Genomic DNA, 23120 nt, shown 5'->3' on the forward strand with positions numbered 1-23120 from the left:
GTGTGAGAGCCAATAATTGCATCAGATCTAATTAATTACATGTTATTGTATCTCTGAATCTGTATTTCTTCATTTATGCTGGATGGAGGCACTTGCATTTAAAGCAAACAGCTGCTTTGGCTTGAAGGATGAATGTTTAATTCTCAGAGAGGGAACATACAAGTTGTTTCACCCTCGTCGGTCTCATTCTTAGGCCAGAGAGAAAATTTAAGATTACATTTTTTCGGAAGTATCTGACTTGCTAAATGCCCTGGGACAGAGTGAACCCCTGACAAGTTTGGAGGCTCTGCTTGGCTTGGTGAGTCAGCAAAAAGTGAGATCTTTAATTCCAACCTTCAGGGAGGGGCTTTCACTTCTCCTTTGGTCATGGGACTGATCCTGCTCCCGTTTCTTCCTTCCACTTGTTCTGGCTGATTTTTAGAGGACAAAGCCAACTTGAAACCCTGCTATTTCCAAAAATATAAGTTTAAAGTGATTCCTTGCCAGTTTACAGCTTTACATCTCGTTGTGTTTTTCCTGGTTGTAAAGAGGCTCAGCTCTGCTGCTGCTGGGTGACCTGCATGAGCCAAGAAAGCCAAGCAGGCAGGAGCACCCACCAAGCTCTCCCTGCTGCTGAGTGCCCTTCCTCCCCTGGCTGCCCTCTCTGCTGCATCACAGAGGCTGTGGGATAGCTGTCAGCGCTGCCAGTGGAAAGAAAACCACTTTTTTCCTGACTCTCAGAGTTTCAAATAGAACTAACATCGCTCAAAAACCTGCTTCAGTACAGGTAATTTAAGCTTGAATGTATCCTTTGAACTTCTCTGCATGTTTGTCTTCTGACAAAATGGCAGAAGCCTGCCATGTAGGCATTTGGTGTGATTAAAAGCTCGTTGGAGCAGTTTTGGCAGAGGGGGTTGGGGAATGCTGCCAGGCAGCATTTGACATGCCATGCATGTTTTGCCAATGTCTTGGAGGTGATCAGAAGGAGGGAGAAGTGGGAAGGAGGGAGAAGTGATAAACGCCATTTGCTTTCAGCATCTTTGCCCTTGAAGAAACCCAGCCAAAAATCACCCCAACTAGGGAAATGTGGATACAAAATCAAGTAGGAGATTTGATTTCATTTGTCAGATTAATTATTTTATCCTTTTCCCACTCAAAACAGGGAAATCTGCTTAATTATGTCCTTAAGAGCATAAAGCTGTGATAGCTCAGATACTTTTTGACAGCATATTACAGTGCACAGCCTTGCAGATTTCAGTACACAGAGGAACTGTAGACTCTAAAGAGATTTTTGGTAGCCACTATGGTGTTGTTTTTTGCCAGATAGCTTCTACTGTCCAGTTCAATTGACCTTTAGATGTCTCAAGAGCTTTCATTTCTTCCCTTCCAATACAAGCTGATCAAGTCTCAGAGGTACAGACACAATAGGGATGAGCTGTTTTACTGAAGAGTTTTGGTCACCCTTGGAATATGTTGTAATAGCTTTGTTACCATTTCAAAATGATACAAACATCCAGCTGGACCACCGTTGTTCCCAAGGTCTCCACTGCTAAAAGAGGCAAAGGCAAAAACCTGTCTGAGCCTGCCACTGTCACTGGAGCAATGGATATGCAGAGAGGAAACTGGAGCTCAGCTGTGCCTTATGTTCTCAGTGTCCATCATCCATTCATCCACCAGCACAACAGAGAGGCTTTGAACCTTGATAAATGCTAGGGATTAATTAATTGTGCATTTCAAACCCATGGAAGCTGGCATGTAACCTTCATCATACAAAATTCAATGTCCTCCCAGCTTCTGCAGCAGTAAAAATAAAGAACATCAAAAAAAACCCCAGCCTGAGTTAGCCTGGAACATGCTGGAGAGCCACACGAAAAATGGAAGGTCACATTTAAGGTAGAAATAGCAGCAGGTGTGGAAAGAAACACAAATTACTGTGGGCAGAAACTCAAGGAAGAGCAGAATATTTGGGCCCATTTTGCTTTGCAGAATAACCATGGTGCTGCACAGGATATACACGAAGAGATGTGCTCCAAGAACCGCTGATCCACAGCCAAGTCCCGCTTTGGACATGGACACAGGGGTCCCAGCTCGGCCCGTGGGACTCAGCCGTGTGTATCTGAGCGTGGGGGCACCCTCAGGTGCACAGAGTTACAGCTCACTTGACCTTTGGAGGGTTCCTCTCCTGTGCTCTGCTGGGCTGGACCTCACCATCTGCATCTCCTGGGTCAAGCCGCTGCCTCCGTTACTCGCCGAGGTGCTGAGGTGCTGCCGCCAGTGCTTGCTTAAATGCCACTGCCTCCACTTTCTCTGAACTTCCAGCTGAACCTAGGCAGGAAGGCCACAAAATACTTAGTTCAGCTAGTTTATGTTGGAGCCCTGCAGTGCAGAGAGCAGCATAACAGGAAAATGAGAGTGGGTTACCTTTGGCAAGGTTTGGGCTTAGTTATTTAAACCCCAGGGTTAAGGTAGGGCTGTTTCTTGACACTTCTAGTGATACTGTTGTTGCAGCCGTACAGCTTTCTATTTAATTGCAGGTGAAACTGTTCACAGAATCTAGCTGGCCTTAGGAAGGGTTTGGTTTAGATTTTTCCAGAATTTTAATTTTAGATATAAAATCAGGACATTTTGGCACTCTAAAGTAAAAAAAAAACACATAGTTTTTTTTTTCAAAACCACTTTTTTCTGAACCCTGTTGACAGATCAGTCAGAGTATTTCAAAACCCTCCTTTATTTCAAAGTGACCTTTTCTTAGGCACTGGCTTCCTTTTTTTTCCCCTTCCAATTAGCTCTACATCTTCCAGGTTTGTATGTTTGTATGTTTTCCTCCACCTCTACCAGCAGCAGCATTTCAGAGTGCAAGTTCTAGCCCAGAAGCCTGGGAGTTGTCATGCAACTACAATGGAAACAATCCCTCTACTGAAAGCTTTACCTTTAAAGATTCCTAATAAACTTGGACTGGGCATAGCTTTTGATAAATTTCCTCCTAAGGACTGAGTAAATAAAGCAGCCATGGATGGGGTGGCAGATAATGGTGTCATCCGGTCAGAACCATCGGCTGTCAGTGTGACTGTGTGAGGGATGGGGCTCCCACCCTCAGTTCCCAGACACTAATAATGTTATCTGATTTATGAAAGGGTTGCAGTAGTTGAGAGGTGAAGTTTGCATCTGGCATACAATTACCTAGGCTTGCCTGGTCTAGGAGGAATTTCAAGAGTGATGTTAGGTAGCTGGGAAGAAAACCCTCAGACAAAACATGTAATTCATTGGGGGATGTATCCCACTGATTAACGAGGCATGCTTCAGCAATAAAAAAGAATGTTATACACATGAAACTCACCTCACCATTAAGAAAACAATAAAGTACAGCCACAACAAAGCCCTAAAAGATAAAAGAACCGTGGTCACAGATTGCAGTTTCAGCTTTTGAATGGGGATGAGGCATCTCAAGGGAAATCAGACAGCTTGGCTTTGCCATTGGAAACTCAGCTCTGTTACAGAGTTATATGTTCTACCTCTTTTTCTTATTTTAAAGAAATAATAGCTTGTCAAATATTACCTGGAATGATCCAAGAGCCAATTCAAAAAACAGCTGAATTTCCATTGTGCCACTGCTTGCATCCTCAGGGAAAAAAGCAAAGATGATATAGTGGACCCCAAAGAGGGGGATGAGGAGGAGTGTTGACTTTGCAAGTCTCCTGAAAACAGAGGGAAAAGCTGGTGTAGAAGGAGCAAGAAATGCTCAGGTGGCCTTGAATATCTTATAAGGGATGTAAGGGACATACTTGTATTGGTTGAAATCACTGCTCCGTTTTTCAGGGGAGCTGAGCTTCCTCATCAGGATTCTTAAAATGTTGACAAAGAGGATGAAATTAATCTGAAAAAAAAAATCAAAACCAAAGTAAGAATACAAAAGCAACCCACCAAACAACAAACCCATTATCCACTTAAACTGGCAGGTATCAGCAGAGCCACTTTGGGGAGAAAGAATAGAAGGATTGGGTCTGGCCTGCCTCAGTCCATGTTCCCATCCCAGTCTCTGTTCCCGCTTCTCCACCCTGGGCTTGGATGCTGGCTGCTTTCCCTGCTGGTTTGCTGCAGCTTTAGTAATGGGGATGGTCAGGGCTTGTTATCCAGGCAAATCACTAAAAGGCAGGGAAACCAGGAGCATGGGTTTGGTCCCCTCTGACTGTGGGGTTCTGACAGCCTCTGCACAATCTGGCCCCACTTGGATGCCAGCAAAGGGGCAGCCCTGGAGCTGTCACTATCACTTGCTAACTGGGACTACGAGTGCTCTTTGTTCCCTGCTCAAAACACTCCGTGTGGTTTGGGATCACGAGGCAGAGTAGTTCAAACTGGGGAGAGGAGAGAGTCGGCACTGGAGCTCTTCCTTTTGCATTCTCCCCCTCTCGAAGGGTGGATATCAGATAAAAATGCTGATCTGCTCAGTTTGGGTGCAGATGAGGCAATAGCTGTTGCTGCTCGTTGGACCCTCAGGCAAAGAGTGGGAGTTGCAGGGGAGGTAGAGCCGCCTGAGCGTGTCTGTCTGTCTGTCTGTCTGTCCCGTGGTGGGGAGCGACCTGGGGCTGATCTGCCCTTGGCTTGCACAGCCTGCAGAGCTGTAGCCCTTCTGCAGCGCCTTGTAGAGCTGTACCCTTTCTGCAGCACCCTGCTTGGTGGCTGGCCCTTAGCCCTTCCCTGGGCCGGCAAACACCATGGCAGAGGTGCATCCTCTTCATGGCGGGTCCAGCGTGCTCGGGGCATGGCAGAAGCGCTCGGGGGCGTGGGTCTCCCTAAAAAACCGGGTCTGCTGGAGATGGGACAGACACAGAAAGTCCCTGAGTTCTTTAAAGTTACCGGATGGAAGGAGAGCAGCTGTGGCCGCTGAGGGTGTCTGGAGAGGGATGGAAGTTTGGGGAAGATGGGGAGGGAGGAGGAAAGGAGTAGAGCTGGGGGGAGCTAGAAGTGGGGAGCGTGAAGGAAGGAAATACTTCAGCGGTGGTGGGGAGCAAAGGGGGTTCAGGTCAGGGTATGCTGGGATTTTTAATCCATTAGGCCAGGGAAGAGCTGTTGGTTGAACAGGGCTGTTCACTGATAAAACCACAGGGGAAGGGGGAGCGTTGGGATTCCTGCCCGGAGGAATTGCCCGCGGGCAGGGCAGGAATGAGCAAAAGCCTGGGAGCACAAAGGTGTTTATCGGTGCTGGTTTTCTGCCCTTTCAACTGCTGAAGGCTGTGAGGAATACAGAGATTAGATCTGGGTTTTTGAGATCTGGCTGTTTGTTTGCTTATGGGCTTGAGTAAAGCCTCTTTTGAGGAAAACCTGCAGAGTCATGCAGGCGGCTTCTGCCCTCAGTAGCTAAACAAGGCAGGATCAGCATCCTGAGGACTCTTGGGAGGCGATAGCGGGTGGGGGCTGCCAAAAGATAAACTAAGATTGTGCTTTTTGTCTTGCCTGGGTCTCCTTGGCTTTTATATACAACTCAGTGGCTCCTAGCATGAGGGTTGTTTCATAAAGAAAAATAAATGCCATGACCCCAAATTACTTGTGCGGTCTGCTGCTTGTCTTGTGGGGATGCAGGGCTGCTCACTGGTCAATAGGAGCAGAACTTTAACCCACCATCTCTGCTGCCTGGGTTTCTGAGAAGTGTGCAAGTGTTGCAGTTTGTGTTTTGCAAACAAAATGCTTCTTACTGGAAACATGAAAACCTCAACCAGCCCTTGGGGTTTTGCTTGGGGTGTCAGTAGGTTACTTGAGAAAACCCAATTTCTGGGCTAGGGTTTCAGACAGGTCATTGCAGCATGGTCTGACCCACAGCATCTTCATCAGGCAGAACTATCCCAAGCAGCAGCTCCAGCCCACTGGTACCTAAAGCTCTGAAGGAGAGTACCAGCAAATGCTCAAAACATAGGTGCTGAGTATTATACACACCAAACTGCTCTTGTCGGAGCACTGGGCAGGCTCACTCTGAGTTCCAATGCCTGTGCCTTAATTCACTGAGCATTGCCTCAGTGCTGTCCATTAATATGTGATGCGTGCAGCCTGTGAACTGTTTTCATTCCTGAAAACAAAAGCCAATGGTCATGTAAAGCAAGTTGATTTTGGCTTTGCTGAGAGAGGCATTGACCAGAAGACAGAAAAGTAATTGAAACTGAAATGTACAGCCACTCATTTCTCCTCTGGAGCTTTCCTTGAAACAGTCCAAAACAAGCTTCCACAAAACAGCCAAGTTCATGTGAAATCAACAGGATGTGGAAACCTGATCTTCTTCAGGCACTTGCTTCTTGGGAGGACACTCTAGCTTTTTTTGTGAATTTAGCTTTGGGGCATTAGTTACTGACTAAGTCCTGCTGAGCAGAAGTTGCTTAAGCAGTAACTCATGGGTCACATCAGTTCAGACACATGCCTAAGATCAGTTCATTAACACACTTCTAAAGCATGTTGAGTAGATGAGCTGTGACTTCACAGTATTTGAAAACACAGTTTGAATCTGCATGTCTCAGAAAATACTTACAAATATAGACACAACTATGGGGCCTCTAATGATCCACCAGGTATTGGCATCAGTGTTAATGTCCCAACACCTGTAAAAATAGAAGGTGCAGTCAGTTATCAAAATATTGGTATCTTTTCGAACAGGTTTAGTCTGTTTTGCACCTTAGATAGGCCCCTATTCTCTTTTCTACAAAATTTCTTGTTCTCACTGAGTGGTACAACGTGTCTGACAGAAAACTGCCCACCTGCACGGGACAGAAACAAGTCCTTCCCTTAAAGCACAAACACTGTTCAAAATTTTGAAAGGGAGAAGAGAAAGAAACAAAGTTTCACTTTTCAGAAAGTTAAATATAGATACTGAAAACATGTGGTCTCAATTCATACCTGAAGGCTACCTCCTACCCTTGAAAATGCTCAAATGGAATTGGAAGATTTTCCTCATGTTGCTCAGCTGTACCTCTCTACTCACACCCACACTAGGATGCAGGCTCCACCACAGCAGGGTGTTGATTGATTTACTTGCTCCCAGCAATCAGAAATGAGCAGGACCCATGGAACAGGCTGCACAGGGCCTGCATGCTCCCCTGGCATGCCAGCTTCCCCCACTCCACACCACTTACCCAATATTTTCATGGAGATGCCGAGCAGCTGCCCATGCAGCCACAAACACCGCTGGGGCACCTGCAATTGCAAAAAGCAGTTACTGCTTCACAAGTCCATGCCAAAGGCAGAAAAAATCCAGTTGTCCTCACTGAGGGAGAACCAGTACCCCATCCAAGGGCGATGAACCACAAGAGGAACTTCCTTTCCGAGAAGAAGGAGATCACCAGGAGAGTGTGGAGGTACAGTCCTTCCACCAGGAGCCAGCTGTAGTTAGACATGATGCAATACTGAAAGAAGACCATGGTGAGCTTGCAGCCAGCCTGAGGAAAGAGAGCATAATTAGCTCCTGCCTGGGTTTGTTCCTACCTTCTAGCAGAGACAGAGAGCTGTAAATTAGTCTTGGCAAACAGAGATTTTATAGCAATTAGGGGACTAAATGGGTGTCCTCGAGACAGGGGTTCACATGACAAGAAAGCAGAACTGGCACTCCTAAATGCATTAATCAACTGCCTCACTAGAAGAACTGAACGTGTCATGGACATTTGGATTCATGTTACTGTCTCAGGGGAATGTCACTATTACTATCTTCCTAGTACCAGCAACACAAACATCACCTTAGAGAAGGGTATGAATGTATTGTCAATCCTTTTTTTACCCCCAAGAAAAGCAGTTGATAAAGACAAATTAAAATGTTCTCAAAATGTAGTTTTTCTACAACAAATATCCAGAAAAACTAGTGGGATAAAACAAAACAGAACAAGCCTATTTTTGTTCCTCTCCCGTATGCTTATCTTTTCATTTAAACCATTGACCATCACCTTCAGTGTTGCTCACCCCTCCTCACACCCAAATTTTTGAAATAGTTTGCTGCCAATAAAAAGAAAAAGGCAAAAACATTTCAAAATTTGGGAGGTCACAGACTGTCTGAGTGCAAGCCATATCTTACTATCAGGCCTCACACTGCAGTGTAAGTCAGCAATATTTAATGTATTCTCAGAGAAGGGGCAGAGCATAGCTCTCTTCCCCCTTAACCCCTCATGATGAACATAAAGTTGGGATGAAGATTTCCTTCCCTGTACACTAAACCCTGCTAGGATCCTGCTGGGAGATTGAGGGGTGGAGCAAGCTGGTGAGCAGAGGGTTACCGTGTATGCCCCACAGTAATTTGTGTCCTCAGAGGAAAACAAGACTGCATCCTTGATGAAGTTGGATGAGGCTCTCAGAATGAACGAGGTGAAGAGATGCATGTGGATGTAGTTCCTTGTGCAGCGAAGCCTTCTGCAAAAACAAGAGAGAGAGATCCAGTGAAGTGACATTCCTCACCAATGTAAGGAACCTGTGGCTGTAAACAACAGGTTTCAACCCTTAGTAGTGATAAACTGACAAATGAAGAACAGTGTTGTTCTGTCTGTGAAAGGAAGACTAATGCATTTCCCAAGAGGGATATCCTAGAGAAGACCTTAAAAAGCTACAGTCATATCTGCTCCACTCAGGTACTAAAACAAGCTGAATGTTGCCAGGAAAATTGGGATTTCATGCCAATATGCTTGTTCTAGCATCCCTCCCTCCTTTCTGTAGCAACATGAACCCAAGGTGTTTATTCACACCTGGATGAATTTATTTATTCTGCCAGCACAGTGCACTTGTGCCTGCAGTGTTTTCTGTATTAAATCTTCACATAGTCTGTGTCCAGAGGCTGTGCAGCCTGAACATAAATTTGCAAAGTAGTTGGGTTTCCTTTGCCCAGAGGTACCGCCCTGACATTTACTGTAAGGGAAATTATTTCACTGAATAAGCAGCACAGTACAAATTCCAGGTTACAGGGATGAGTGAAGATAAGCTGCATGTCAGATTGCTAATAGAAACCTGAAACACTTTACCACAAGTCCGTGCAGTGGCACTTAGAACAAAGTTTTAGCCACAGCCTCAAGTGGGGAAAAGAGCAGCAGGGAGAAAGAGACTCTGCCCAAAGGACACTGAGATCATGGGAAGACCTCATCAGGGAGTTGGTGCAAATGCCATTTGCTGCATGCATCCAGCTATGATTTGGAAAGAAAAGGAGAGCACAATATAATAAGCAGCCCTGACAATTTTTTGGGAGACCAGGTTCAGAGATAAATTTTGTACTGATTTCTGTAAAGGTTTTCAGATATACTTCAATTTTTAGCTTGTCCAGAAAGTCAATAGAAGGATTTTGTCAGCTGTGATGATCAGAAGCCCCAACCAAACACAAACCAGAGATGCTTCTCCTCACCTAAAGGAGGCCAGGACCGCCAAGGCTATCATCAATGTCACAAGGGAGGTGCAGTATCCAATGGTGTACATGGTCTTCAGGGTCATGAAATAGGAACGCTGCAGGGGAACATGCAATCACATCTTTACCTTGTTTGCCTGGTAGAGATCAGCCCATACCAAATGAAGGATCCTTCCTCCTTTTCAATGAATTAATATTCTTGTAAAATCAGCTACTGAAATGTCACTCTGAGCAGCCACTTCCAATCATTTGCAGGAAGTATTCATGCTGAAAACCACCAATAGAAATAACCCCACCTGGGTTAAATCACAACATCAATCAGTCTCTCCTAAAAGTGTTTCTCCCCAGGGCCCCAGAGCAGCAGATCTGTGCTGATGGGCACTCAGACTCACTCTGGCCTCGTTGGTGGTGTCGTTGACATTGTAGCCACAAGCAATGTCAGGTCTTGGGTACGGCTCTGACCAGCCCTCACTTGTACAGTTTCGGTACACAAAACCTGTGTGGCAACAATAAAAAACACAGAATGGGTTATGACCATTTCCGGTTTTGTCTTTGCTGTCCTCAGGGTTCAGTCACCTTGTAGGGTTGCTCCAAGAGCCAGGAGAGTGTGTTGCCCCAGGCAGGGCTCTCTGCATAGCTGGAGGCAAAATGCAGCTGAGCTGATTCTGTTGATGCTTGCCCAGTGTGCTTGTGTGGGTCATAATATTGTTTGCCCACTCAGGGATGACTGTGATGGATGTGTTTTTATTAATTGCAACATAAATAATACTGCTCAGTACATCTGGTGTTTCTTGGCCACTATTCCAAGATCAGCAAACACATGACTTGTTCAGTCACAGATTCGAGCTCCATGCAAACCTGATACTCTGCTGAATGCTCCCACCTCCTTACTGTGGTTTGTCATGCTCCAAATAGAACACAAAACTGTAGATGGTCACAGATTTTCAGTAAGATTTAAATGAATACTAAAAGTCTTTTCCCACACTGGGCATTATTTTACACAGTTGATTTCCTTGCTTACTTGCAAATTAAAGGTTAGGAAGAAATTCCCCTCTTAAGCTCAGCTTCTGGAAAGCTGAGTGCTCGAGTCCAACTGTGTCCCTTGGGGCTGTCTTCAGAGAAAAATAGACATTTGCAGAATTCAACTAATTTTTCATACTGGTATCCACAAAGGGCAGTTTGTCTGACCCTTTTCTGCTGGGTCAGACAAACTGACTTTTAAAAAAAGTCTGACTTTTAGACTCCTAATGCTGAGTGAGACAAATGCCCAGCAAGCTGCATATGGCTGAACAGGATAGTTTTGAACTTGTCCACATTAATGTTTGGCTCTAAAGTGGAAGTGGGAAGTCCTGCCCAACACCACTTATAATGTCACTGGAAGCAAGTGGCCCTAGCAGGCATGTTTGTTACATGCTGAAGAGAAACTTTCACAAAGAAGTAAAACAACTTCCCACTGTCCTAATCACATTGATCTGCCTGGTAAGAATCAGACTTCAAAAACATGGAGTGAAATCTTGGCTTTGTTGCAGTGATGGCAATGCTAACAGGTATTTAAAGGGGACATGAAACCAGCAGTCGTTCTTAGTACAACCCTTGCCAGAGGGCACCATAAAAGTCCATTTTTTTCCCACACATTTAGCTATGAGGACTTTAGGGTGTCTGGCTCTAGCAAAACACCCCTGCATTGCTGAGGAAACTGAGGGAGATGCGTATCCAGCAGTGTTTGGCCACAGTTAATCCTCTTTGGAGCCCTGCTGGAATTGTCAGGACAGAGTCAGGGCTCCTGCTACCTCTGGGCTAATGCTGGTGACCTGGCAGCATGTCTGCACTTGATTTGAACTCACCTCTGTAAACCTGCAAGGCACAGCAAACAGGCTTAGAACCCTGAGTGGAAAGAGCTCTGGGTGTGTCCTTATCAGACTATTATTCTGATGCTGTTTTGAACATCTTGTTCCAACTTTGCATCTTTGAAAGGGCCAGGCTTGCTTTATAAGCCAGGTTTTCTATGTTTTGCTGCAGTGCAGCAACAACAGGAAAAGAAGCAGTTCTCCCAAAAGGTTCGCCCCAGCCTGTCTTGGCACCCAGCAAGAGGGTGGTGTGGTGGGAGATTCTCTACTTCAGCATCAGCTATTAAGACACACTTACTTAACTTGGAGCAAAACACTGTGCTTGTAAACATGCCTGTGACTGTTTGGTGCTTGAGGCTGTCAGAGCAGATCAGACAAGAGAAAGTGAAGTTCTGTGTGGGTGTGCACATGCTATTGCGCAAGAGATTGTGCCAGGCACATCATATGGATGGGGACAAGGAAAATTTTTACAATGCTCCTGAGTTATATGTGATTATACACACACACTGGGGAAACTGCAGCATGCCCCACCCAGAGCAGACTGGGTGTCTGCAGTCTGTCTAAGGATTTGGCTTGATGTTTACTGGTACTTTGGAATTGCCTAGGCAAGAAGGAACTCTGGCTAAAGGGATGGCTGTGGAACTGGGGCTATCTGATGTGGTCTTTGCCCCTGAATCCTCACGATTGTCACACCTTCCTTCATTCCTTGCCTAAGACACCATGCTCAGTTCTGTTACTCTGTTCCAGACAATTTTGTTTCTTTGGTCTGCTATGTAGAAAGGGACCAGACAGTCTGGGCTGCAAATCCAAGTCTAGAAGTGAGCACAGAGACCAGGGTTTGAGCAGAGCTCAGAGCCATCCACATGGCTTAACATATGGGCCTTTGGCATTTGTGGCTGCCCATCTGCTTTGTGAGTGGTGAGGAGAGGAAACCTTTGCTTTTCTTTTGAAGAAAGCAGATCTTTGTTTTTCTTTTTCAAAATTGCTCCAAACAGGGCAATGACTGTAGCAGTAAATAAACTCTGGAGTCACAAGCCAACCACAGTATAAAACCAAAGAAGAAGGTGGCCATGAGAATGAGGCTAAACTATTGCTGACTTTGACCCAAAATGCCAGATGCAGAGACTGAAATAAGATGCTAATGATGATGGACCAGGTCTTGGGGCTCTGTTTTGAGCACTGTCATTCTGACTACTGTTTATCAGCTCCTCGATAAAGAGGGCAAGTTTAAGCTGACTATCCCCAAGATAAGGGAGCGAACATCTGAGATGTAATTATGACCTTTGGATGTACAAATTCCTGCTCTCTTCCCCGGTGAGAAGCCAGAGGCAGGGAGCAGTTCCCTCTAGTGGCTGGACCGGCGGGGATTTCAGTTCCTGCATTTCAGGGCCGGGACCGCTGTGCTGATGTGGATGCCAGACGGATGGTTTCCTCAGCGATCTAAGCCTTTGTGTAGTTTATCCTTTGGCTTTAAAGCAGCTTAAAGGGCTCAAAGGGCAGATAATGTTCGTGTGTACAGAAAGTAGCAAGGTTTTTATTTTAATCTGAGTGGCTCATGTCTGATTTCATTTAAAGAGCACTAAGTGCTTCTCCTTTGAGTTATATAATCTTTATTAGACAATCTAATACTTTGTCTCCTGTTCCTCCCTTCATAAAATTAATCTGTCTGCTTTTCTGTGAGCACTGGACATCATTAATCTGTGCCCTATAACTGAAGAATGCAAAACCCTCTTCTCATTTGAATCATTAACTCCCGAAAGAGAAACATAAACACATTTCTGAGGCATTACTGAAAAGCAGAAATGAACAGAAAGCAGGCTTACTTAATAGCTCATGATTAGTGTAGTCTACAGGGAGTAAATTTCACTTTATTTCTAGCTTAGATATCCCAGAAAAAAAGGACAAAAAACATTGCTTGAGCTCACCTCTGTTTGAGTGAACTGTTTGGTGAGCCATGAAACCTGAATTTCCATGAGATTATGTGACTTGTATGGATCCTGTCACAGGCAAGAGAGAAATCCCCAGAGCAGATTTCCTTTTAATGAAGGCAAAAAAGGGGATCTTTTCTGCCTGCCTAGCTGGATGTTTTGCCAAAACTCATGTGAACCTAATGCTGTGTAAAGTTTTGTCCCCATCAAGCTCCTCTGGGACCAGCCACTGGCTCTAGGAGTTATTAAAAGGGAAGGACAGAAATAAACACAGAGCCTGAGTGGAGAAAACCCTTTTCCTTGAGAAACCATGCTAAAAATCTGATTTTCAGGATATCATTTAATTCCTGCACTTTTTTTCCCATCTGGCTGGAAAACACAAACACTTAAAAGATCTTGTTACTTTAATTCAGGCTTTTTCATGTTCACCTTAGAGGGGGAAACAGATCTGCTAAGTATCTATGGTTCTTCAAAAGAAGGAGGGGAAAATATTCATTTCAAGTTCAGACCTGAGTGGGGCATCTTTGTAAAGAAATAAAAAATAAAGTGTTTAATAAATAAGTGTTTAATAAAAAATATCTGGGTGAGAAAACATCATTTTAGCATTACCTTTTTTCCCAGTCAGCATCTGAAAGAACTCAGGGCAGTGAGCATTGACAGTCTGTCCCACAGAGGATGAAGGCCAGCAGCTCATGTTGTCCCACATTCCAGCACATCTGCCTGGGGGGACAACAAGGGAATACCATAGAGCATCTCCCAGGGACACAACACCATGAAACTTCTTCCAGCAATGAGACACTGGGACACATCTCCAAGCATCTCCCATGGACCAAGGCAGCTACAGGAACAAAGATGCTCAGTGCTCTGAAAAGCAAGCTGGATGAGACAGAGCAAGTCTTGCCGAGACCTGGATAGGACAGAGCAGGTCCTGATTGCCTCAAACCAGCCCCAGCAAGCTCCCAGACTTGTTCCAGTCTTGTCATTGATCCCACTGGTCTCTACTAGACACACAAATAGCAGTTAAAGTCTTTCTGAACTTCACATCAGGCCTTTTGCTACCTAACTGTTTGCTGGTAACTACTGAATGGCCCTGGAAAGATGAAGGAAATCAGATGGGAATTTTTAAACTTATTTTCACTCTTTCTAACGCTTTCACTTTGAGTCATCCTAATGTTTTCCTTATATAATATTTTTGTAAATATGAAAAAATGCAGCTAGATGACCTGCTTGAGCATGGAAGTTGGAGCACATGATCCATTTGCTGCCTTCCGGCCTCACCCATTCAGTGATTCTGTGACTAAAAAGATCCAGGTTAATACTTAAACCACAGATCACTTAAATCACAGACTATTCTGAGTTGCAAGGGACCCACAAAGAGAGTACAACTCTTAAGTGAATGCCCATTTGGGGATCACACCCATGTAGAGGTTTTAGCACTATGCCCTAACCAGCTGAGCTAATCTCATCATACTGGGGAAAGGATAGAGAGGAGCAGCATCAATGTCTTCCTTTTGTTGCCAGAAACACTCATCTCTTTCACTGTGCTCAGGCTGCAGTGAAGTGAGCAATGCCATCAGACCACTCACTGAGCTTGGCTCCCCAGACTCAGCCCATTTCAGTTAGGTGCTTGTTTTAAGGATGGGCTTGTCACAGTCGGGGAGGGAGGGAGGGAGACTTTCCAGCTGCACCCTCAGCTTGACTGCAATGCCTTCTGGCAGGGCTGGTAGAGATGCATCAGGGAGCTCATCTGGTGGCCAATGGAGCAGAGTATGATGGTGATCTCTACTTAGACCTCTTGCTTAGGTGCTGGATGCTGGCATGGATTAATTTTGGCCTGAGGTGCAGAGTGTTAGTGGAGAAGACTTACATTTGATCTCTTTGTACCAAAGGGAAACTGCAATCCTACCGTTTCTTATTTTGCTCGTCTCCAGGTACAGGCTGAACTCATTCAAATTCATTCCCTTTTGCCTCCACTCCCTGTCAATGGTTTTATCACAGCCTTTTTTGAGGTTTCTGCAACAAAATAGGGGTAAAAAGGCCACTGGGGCATGTCAGGACTACGCTGTGCCTGCTGTATCCGGGCGTGTGCCGTCTGCCCTGCGTGCTCCCTGAAAGCCAAGGGGAGGAAGTGCTGACCAAGCACTCTCCTCAAACACTTCATGCTTTATAAGGCCAGCCTCCATTAGCCTGACAAAAATATTTACATTTCTAGAAATGCATTGATTTCCTTTTGTGCGACAGTCCTAGTGCCTGAAAATACAGAGCTGTTCACAGCCAGGGCAGCACCTCAGCCCTGGTGTCCTCCCTGTGCCAATGTTTATAAGTCTTGGAAAGGATTTACTTCAAAGCAAAAGCTTAAAGGCAAGCAAAGCTCCACCTTGGGTGATATATATGACTTAACATGCTGCATTGCTTGGTTTATCCAACCTTCATGCCAACACTAGAGGCACAAAACCCCAAAATCAGACCAAATTTCCAGAAAAACCTGGCAAAATTATGATGCTGGGTGGTTTCCATCCAGGAAGAGAAAACAAAAAACCAGCCAAGCTATTTCTTCGGCAGGTGGGCTTCTTGCCACTCCTCGTAGCTAATCGCTGGAGTCTCCCACCCCCAGCTAGATAAAGAGCCTCAGGGTGGAGACAAAGCACAACAACATCTCCCTCACAGAGCCCTGTGCTCTTTGGGATGTGTCTCCAGCAGCACTCAGAGCTTTCTCCTGGTAGCAATACATGGTGTCACCATGATCAGGGGTGCCAGGCCTCCAGCAGCTTCCCAGCCCTGCTCCTTGCTCCCAAGAGAACTTCCTTGTCCTCACTCATGCACTAAAAAGAGCATAACTGTGACTTGGGTTATGTTAATATTACACTGCTTCCTTTCCCAAGCTAATGTTATCACAAGGGCAGAGTCCCTTTTCCCTTTTACTGCAGGAGGATAAGAAACACTCACTGCTCAGGTACTTGGTGCCTGATTCCTCAGCAAAGAATTCCTTTGTTTGTGCCATCTTCACAGAGATGTGAGCCCTGCAGCAGAGATGGCATGGTGGGAGCTTGTCCATTGCTTTGTCCATTTTCCTGCCTGTGCCAGTCAAAGCTTCTGGGGCAGCTGCAGGAAGGGCGAGGTGTGGAAGGTGCCCCACATCCTGCAAAGCCACCTTTATTCCCCTCTGTATGACCCACCATACAGAGGCAGGGTATGCACTGAATTCCTCAGCTTTGTTTCTCTCTTCTTCAAACTGAAATCCTTGTATGGGGTTTTCTCCTCATAGGCTTCAAGCATGCAGATACCTTAAAGGCTGGAGGTGTTTTCAGGTGTGTTTTTTCCCAGAATAGAAGCATTATTCCCTAATTTACCAAGGTAACAAACCTCTCTCAGAGTTTGGTAGAATTTTAGGTAGAATTACCACATTTTAAAATTCCAATAACGAAAGGCCTTGGGTGAATTTTAAGGTGTGGATCCAGTTTAAAATTGGATTAAATCTCTGCTGAGAAGCTACTATTTGCCTGAGATAAAACAAGACCATCTGTAAAATGCTATTGCCTGCTAATGCTAGTGCAGGTCCACACTGGCAAGGTCCTGTGGAGTTTTACTTGTCTGCATCTGCTGTGGAGCTTTGGTGCCAAGGAAACACAGAGCTGAACATTAGAGCCATATCACAGGATCAAAGCAGAAAAAGAAATAGGCTGACAAACCAACCTGCTCTTCACTGAAGGAAACAAACTATACTGATTTATTAATATCATCAAACTTCTTACATGCAATGGGACAGATCTGCCTTATGGAGTACCTGGAAGTCTGCCATAAGTTATCCTGTCACTGCCATGTGGCTGTACTGCCCTGAAGCTGTGCTCACACCCATCAGTCTGCAAGGGACAGGCATCAAACAGTAACAGAGAAAGATGCAAGGCATCCTAAGAAACCAGGCAATGGATCTTCCTCTGAGTTCTGTCCTTGGGCCACATCATAGTGAGGCTGTTCTGTGTCTCCAACACTCTCTGTTAGAGAGTGTGGCTTTGAAACAAAGAAAACACCTTAACTAACTCTAGCTCCACGTGGCAGCCTATCTGTGGGCAGGACAGCCTGCACACAGCACATCTATGGGTGCTCCTTCCCTTCTCATGCTGGTAAGAACCTTGCCCATGTTACAGTGCACAAAAGTCGCCCAGAATCAGCACACCCAGTGTGCAGGATTCTGTGAGTGACACACCCCCATCCTCAGTGATGATGGCTGGTCACACACTAAAAATAGTCACATGTGTTGCCTACACCCAGTGTTCTCTCTGAGATGCTGACCCAGCAGCTGCCTGGGGGAAATAACACGCAGTTCACAGGCAAGGTTTAATAATCCCTTGCACATGACCCCAGTTGCTCAGCTGTGAAAGCAAAGCTCCACATGATGAGGACTCAGTACCACAACTTTCCCAGGCCAAAAAGCTCCTTTGTATGATGATAAATACTCGCTGAAATTCAAGAACTCTCTTAGGTGACAGTAACTTGGAACAAGGAGGAAGCAATGAGGACCTTCAAGCCACGTGATTGAAATGTTGGCTGCTGATCTTCATTGATTTTTAAGGTAAATATAGTTAAGTAAATTTGCAGTTGCCAGGGTGACTTTTTAAATTATCCTTTTCCAAGAAGACATGATTGCAATTTGCAAGATTTTGTTGCTGGTGTGTTCCCTAGTTGTGAGGATTGCAGTCAAGCAACTGCCTTAGAAAGTTCCCACAATTCTTCCTGTCACAGTAAGGTCAAAATCCCACTCTCAAAGACTTGTAACAGATCTTACCTGTTTTTCTGCTCTTAAAGGAGAGAAGGGAAGGGATGCCAGGGTATCTGAGTTTGAGGCACCCAGTTCATGTGATAGTAGGTTTTTTCATGTGCATTTGTTCAGCCTTTACCTGAGCTCAGGAGCAGATCATTCTCAGTCGTTCTGTTCCTTGCCTCCAGAGAAAGAGTCTCCACACACTTTTCTTCCTCCCTTTTCAGGACGCTCAGAAGGTCACAGACAGGTGGAATAGCTTTGATCTACAAATTTTAAAAGCAGTGGAATCACTTTTCCTCTTAAAACTTATAAAATCTCGACAGAATCTATCCTTTTTATTCTCATATTCCCCATGCAAATTTATCACTTGATTGTGAGCAATATTTCCTTGAAATACAGACGATTTTCCCAGTTCAGTCTGCATTTTGGTAGTAGCAGCAGGCGAACACAGACTGAGTTTGTGTCTTCTCCCTTTTGCTGACATTACTGACATTGAGAAAAATGTGTTATTCTGCTAAATTAAGTACATGAACAGGATGCTCTTCCAAAAGACTGCAGAAACATCCAGGACACTGCTGGAGTCTCCTAGAGTAACAGAGAATTAATCACTCACCCATGGCTGTGTTAAACCATACACCTGGCAGGTCATTTTCCTGGGCACAAGTGATCCAAATATGCCCACTGGTGGCAGACCACCCAAGCCTGTTTCCCTGCTACCATCTAGTAGCTGCAGGAGCCCACCTGAAAGCAGAATCTCCCCCAGATTTTCGTGAGAACCTAGATGGCAATTTGTCCTAAGGTCATTTTCATATCTTCCCAGGCTCCTTTCTCATAAAACCATGTGGGAATGTTAATATTCACTCAGTCTTGATGTAGCAATTTATGTGTGTTTATGTTTTATGCAGCTGGACCAAAATCAGTGAAAAAACCAAACAGCTACAGACCATTAAAATGACAAATATTGAAAATCATTACAAAATTATTTGCAGGACAAGGTCTTAACAGTTATGTTGTTCAGAAAAAAAGTATTTTTACCCTTTTCAGGGTAAAAGTTATTTTTACCGGTGTCTGTTCTTTTTGACACAAGAAACCTGAATATAAGTGCATGCCCATTATAACGAATTAGATAAATTCTCTCTAATGGATAAGCCCAAAATCTCTATAAATTCTCACTATGGAACTTTTATGTACATATACATAAATGCATATGTATGTACATGCACCATGAAGAAATTAGAAGCCAGTCATCAGGCTCTATTACTTGAAAATTATCAGATAGACTTTGTTTATGTTCTTTGTTCAAGAAAGTCAGCCCTGCAGCATCACATTACTGCTCAACCTAATAAATCTTGTAGTATTGCTGATCACTTTCAGATTAGATTTTGGAGAAAGAACAATCCCTGAAAACCTTGTAATGAGAACTATTACTTTTCTGCAATTAAATTTTAGCTACCAGACATTAGAGACAATATTCCCACTATATTGGCTGGAAATTTTTTGAGTATTGTATTTCTGAACAACATTGATCTTTTCAGCAGTGTTGTCATACCTCACCTAATTGGTCTGGTGTGTAAACTTGTTTAACTTCAGTATCCTCCTCCCTTGTCTTTGTGTGTCATGAAATAAATGAACTAGAAATCACCCAGTTTTGCACAATGTAATAAATTTTCTGGAATCACACAGAACCAGTCTGGGTTGTTGAGATGATACTGAACATATGTAAAACTAAATGCTAGGAATCATATTAACAATGATCTCAGAAACAAGGGAACACTCCATCTTAAAAAAGCCTTTACATTGTGTGGGTACTGTTTTCCTTTAAGAAATATGGGTCCTAAGAAAGTTTTTGTTTTACAAAAATTTAAATTCTGTGTTATTTCTTTATGACTAGAGTGAGGCCGCACACTTTTAGCACACACAGTTGTGAAGAACACTCTGATGATACAATACAGCATTACTTTCTTACACTAAATGTGTTGTTCAAGCAGAAGTGCAGCATAGGTAGTGCCTTACAATTACAATAGGTAGTGCCTGCACAAAGTGATGTCCACCCCATTCTTTAATCAGCTGGATATCCCTTCCTGGGAATAGATGTGCAACTAACAGGATTTTTACCCAGGGAAAGCAGAGAGCTTGCAGGTGTGGGTTTAAAGCCCTTGTTTTCCACCGGGCCTGTCCCTGAGCCACTGTGTGCCAACGCAGGCATCCGAGGGAGCAGGCGGGGTGCGCTCGGATGTTTGCGGAGCGATGCGAAAGCCGCTTCCCATGGCGCGGCCGGATAACCCCACTCTGCCAGCAGCTGTGCTCAGTCTCACTCGTGTTTACCCTCCACAAGTGGGAGCAAACAGCCTGCCCCCGCTGCAGGAGAGCGAGGAGGAAAAGGGGCTCCTCTACGTGCTGTTTCTATGTCTCTTCCTAAACAGTTCCCTTAAACAGTTGTGATCTCCTTGACACTTCACCAGCTACTAAATTAACTCTATCCCAACTGAAACCAGGACAGAGAGAAAACCCTCTTCATATTTTGTTAAAAGACAAGATACCAATCCCATTCCAAACAGAGATAACTGTGATTAATAGATCTCTAGAACAGGCAAAATTCTGCAACATTGACAGCAACGGCTAACAGTTTTTAAAGTGTGAAATGAGTGAATCTAAACATTATCCAGAATTCACAGCCATTTAATTTTAAAATAAGTGGATTTAGTATAATAAGAGGATTTAAGGAGCAAAAGATGCCTGGCAAAACCAAACAGGTATTTTCAATCACTAGAAGAACCAATAGAAACCGGTGCTCTTAGGGACACTCCGAGCAATGACATCTATTTACAAAGTCCTTTAGGTAGTACTAAGAACAAGAAAACAAAATTACAAGAAAACAATCACAGTCACAATTTTTATTGCAGAAAATCATCAAAAGGCAAAAGGTTTGAAGATTGCATCCACTCTGCAATTAAAATGTCTAGGCAGAGCTCAGGTTTTTTCACAGTTGGAGCCAAATTCCCTACTGGGACAAATAAATTGATTTTTGCATTTGTTGCAATGAAACTGTGATTTGATCCTGTCCTAACTTCTCACACCCAAGCTAGACATATTTTACCCCTTGTTTTATATGCATTCAAAATCTGAATAACCTGAGCAGCACCTGGAGATCACAGCCCAGGTTCCACTCTCCTTTCTGACTGGTCCAAGCACCTGGAGCTCAGCAGTGACAATCTGCCACATAAATCTCAGTAAAGTGATAAAGCTAAAAAAAAAGACAAACTTTGTGGTATGAACATCACTTCACATTCCTTCAATCTGAGTACAGGGAGGCACTGCTAGATGTGGGCATTGCCCCTTAAGCGGTTGATTGCTGGTGTAAATCAGTAAAGCTTCTCTGAATGGAGTTAAATCTTTTCTCCTTCAACACAGTACCTGCTGTGTTTGTCAAAGTGTGCTAGTAACACTTCTGTATTTATAAAGGTGAGGAAACTGAGGCATCCAGCATCTAGTCATCTGGCCACTGTCAGTTAGTGCAGGAAGCAGCAGAAGCAAGAAGAAAATTAAAAAATCCTAGGTTCTACACAGATCTTTTTAAACAGAGACACCACAACTTCATGAAATAGAGGTGCTCAGCATTACTCAGATAACATGTGATTCCATGCAAACGGGAATAAATAGATCTGAGCACCTACCGGGACAGTTGAAAGCCAGAAGATTACCCAGATGGTCCACATAGTCAATCACAGTCTGTTTTCTTCATGCCTCATGCATCAGAGGTCAGCAGGCTGTTTGTACGCTCTCCAGTGTGGCTCCTAGCTCTTTTCACTTCATCCTTTTCCCTCCTTGCCTTTTTCGCTTCCCAGCTTTGACCATCCTTAGCCAATGTTTCTCTCCAGCTGCTGAGCTCTAGAGAGCATCAGCAGTGACAGGACCCCCCCTCCCGTCCACCCGGCAACTCTCCTCCTCCTCTGCAGAAGCGCCCTGTCCCAAGAATTGCAGCACTTCTCTTGAGCACATGTTCCTACTGCTGTCTGCCTCCCTTCCTGGCTATTATTCACTGTTATCGATGGGTGTCGCTGGGCAATGATCGTTCCTCATGCTCCCACAATGAGGGACCAAGCAGCACTCCCCTGTAGGATGTCAGCCCCACAACAGCAGGGGCAAACAGACAAGGGGAAGTACAGCTGGAATAAGTGCTCTGCTGAGAAACCGAGTTGGAGGAATGTGTTTCAGGCTGCCTGCACTGCTTTCTGCTCCCAATAGCTCTGCACATGCTTCCCACAGGGAACACACGTCCCTGAGAGGCAGAAAACAGGAAGCTGGCAGAGCCTGTTGCAGGTGAGGCAGCTGCCTGCGTGTCCCACCAAGCCCAGCTGAGCACAGCTGCCAGAGCCAAAGACAACTTCTAGTCTGGGATAAACAGGGAATCTGCTCTTCCCTTCCAGAGAGGACTCCAAATACTCCCTAGATTTCATTCTCTTACCCAGCATCTGAAGAAACAGCCAGTCTGCATTTCATCCAAATGCCATAGGCTGCAAGGTGTCATTGCATTTGGATCCCACTGGCACTTTGTTTCTGGCATGTAGATTTCAGACACCCTGGCTTTCCCAAAGATTGTTCCTTGGCAAGTCCCCTCACCTGTCAGCAGAGCACTCTTTGTTGTTCCTGGTTTTGTTTCTGTGGCAAAACTATTGTAAAGGGGCTGTGTGTTTAGCTGGGTGTGAGCTCCCAGCTGCCAAGGCAGGCACTCCAAACCCTTGCTGGCCACATTCATTTCTAGCACAATACTGAATACAGCTTCAAAAAAGAGCCAAAGTTTGCACTGTGTATACCAGGGCTCTTTCTCCAAGCACGGCAGTCCTCAGCTTGTCTCAAAACATCTTTTACCACCTATTCCAATTTGTCGTCACCAGACAGGTCAAATTTAATGAAGTGCTGCCCAGAACACAGATGTGCTCCAGGTTTATGAGTAAAGTCAATGACTAGGAAAAATATATGGCTAATTGCCTGTGTATTGAAATCCTGCCATTGGATTAAACAAGTTATCCACTGAGCAGCACAAAAAATGAAGGAATTTGGGCTGCCTAGAAAATGCTGTCCTTTCCATGCCCATCCTGACTCCAGCTCATCTTTATATGTTCTCATGAAGATCACTGAGTTGCAATGCTCCCTCTTTCCCTGCACACCAGCCTCATCTCTCCCCACAGTCCCAGAGCAGCAGTCAGGCAAGCAGCAGCATTTGCTGAACCCCACACTGGCTCTGTCCTGCTCATCCA

At 44.7% G+C, this 23120-nt stretch overlaps 2 protein-coding genes across 2 annotated transcripts in view; one reads left to right on the forward strand and one right to left on the reverse strand.

Annotated features, from left to right (window-relative positions):
* Positions 1-259: 259 nt before the first annotated feature.
* The window catches only part of CFAP221 (cilia and flagella associated protein 221), a 55010-nt gene continuing 32149 nt past the window's right edge, over positions 260-23120 (forward strand). Inside the window, exon 1 of the mRNA XM_074547956.1 lies at positions 260-766. The gene's annotated coding sequence lies outside the window, so the exon portion shown is untranslated. The remainder of the gene's footprint in view (positions 767-23120) is intronic.
* SCTR (secretin receptor) lies at positions 429-22097 on the reverse strand. Its single transcript, XM_005487935.4, is given in 13 exon segments — positions 429-2304; positions 3317-3358; positions 3536-3674; positions 3762-3853; positions 6491-6560; positions 7092-7152; positions 7241-7394; positions 8220-8352; positions 9329-9426; positions 9721-9824; positions 13713-13823; positions 17999-18125; positions 21537-22097. Coding segments are annotated over 13 exon segments (1383 nt in total). The 5' UTR covers positions 21612-22097; the 3' UTR covers positions 429-2127.

The sequence above is a fragment of the Zonotrichia albicollis genome, chromosome 10 (genome assembly GCF_047830755.1).
Source record: "Zonotrichia albicollis isolate bZonAlb1 chromosome 10, bZonAlb1.hap1, whole genome shotgun sequence".
Taxonomy (NCBI): Eukaryota; Metazoa; Chordata; class Aves; order Passeriformes; family Passerellidae; genus Zonotrichia; species Zonotrichia albicollis.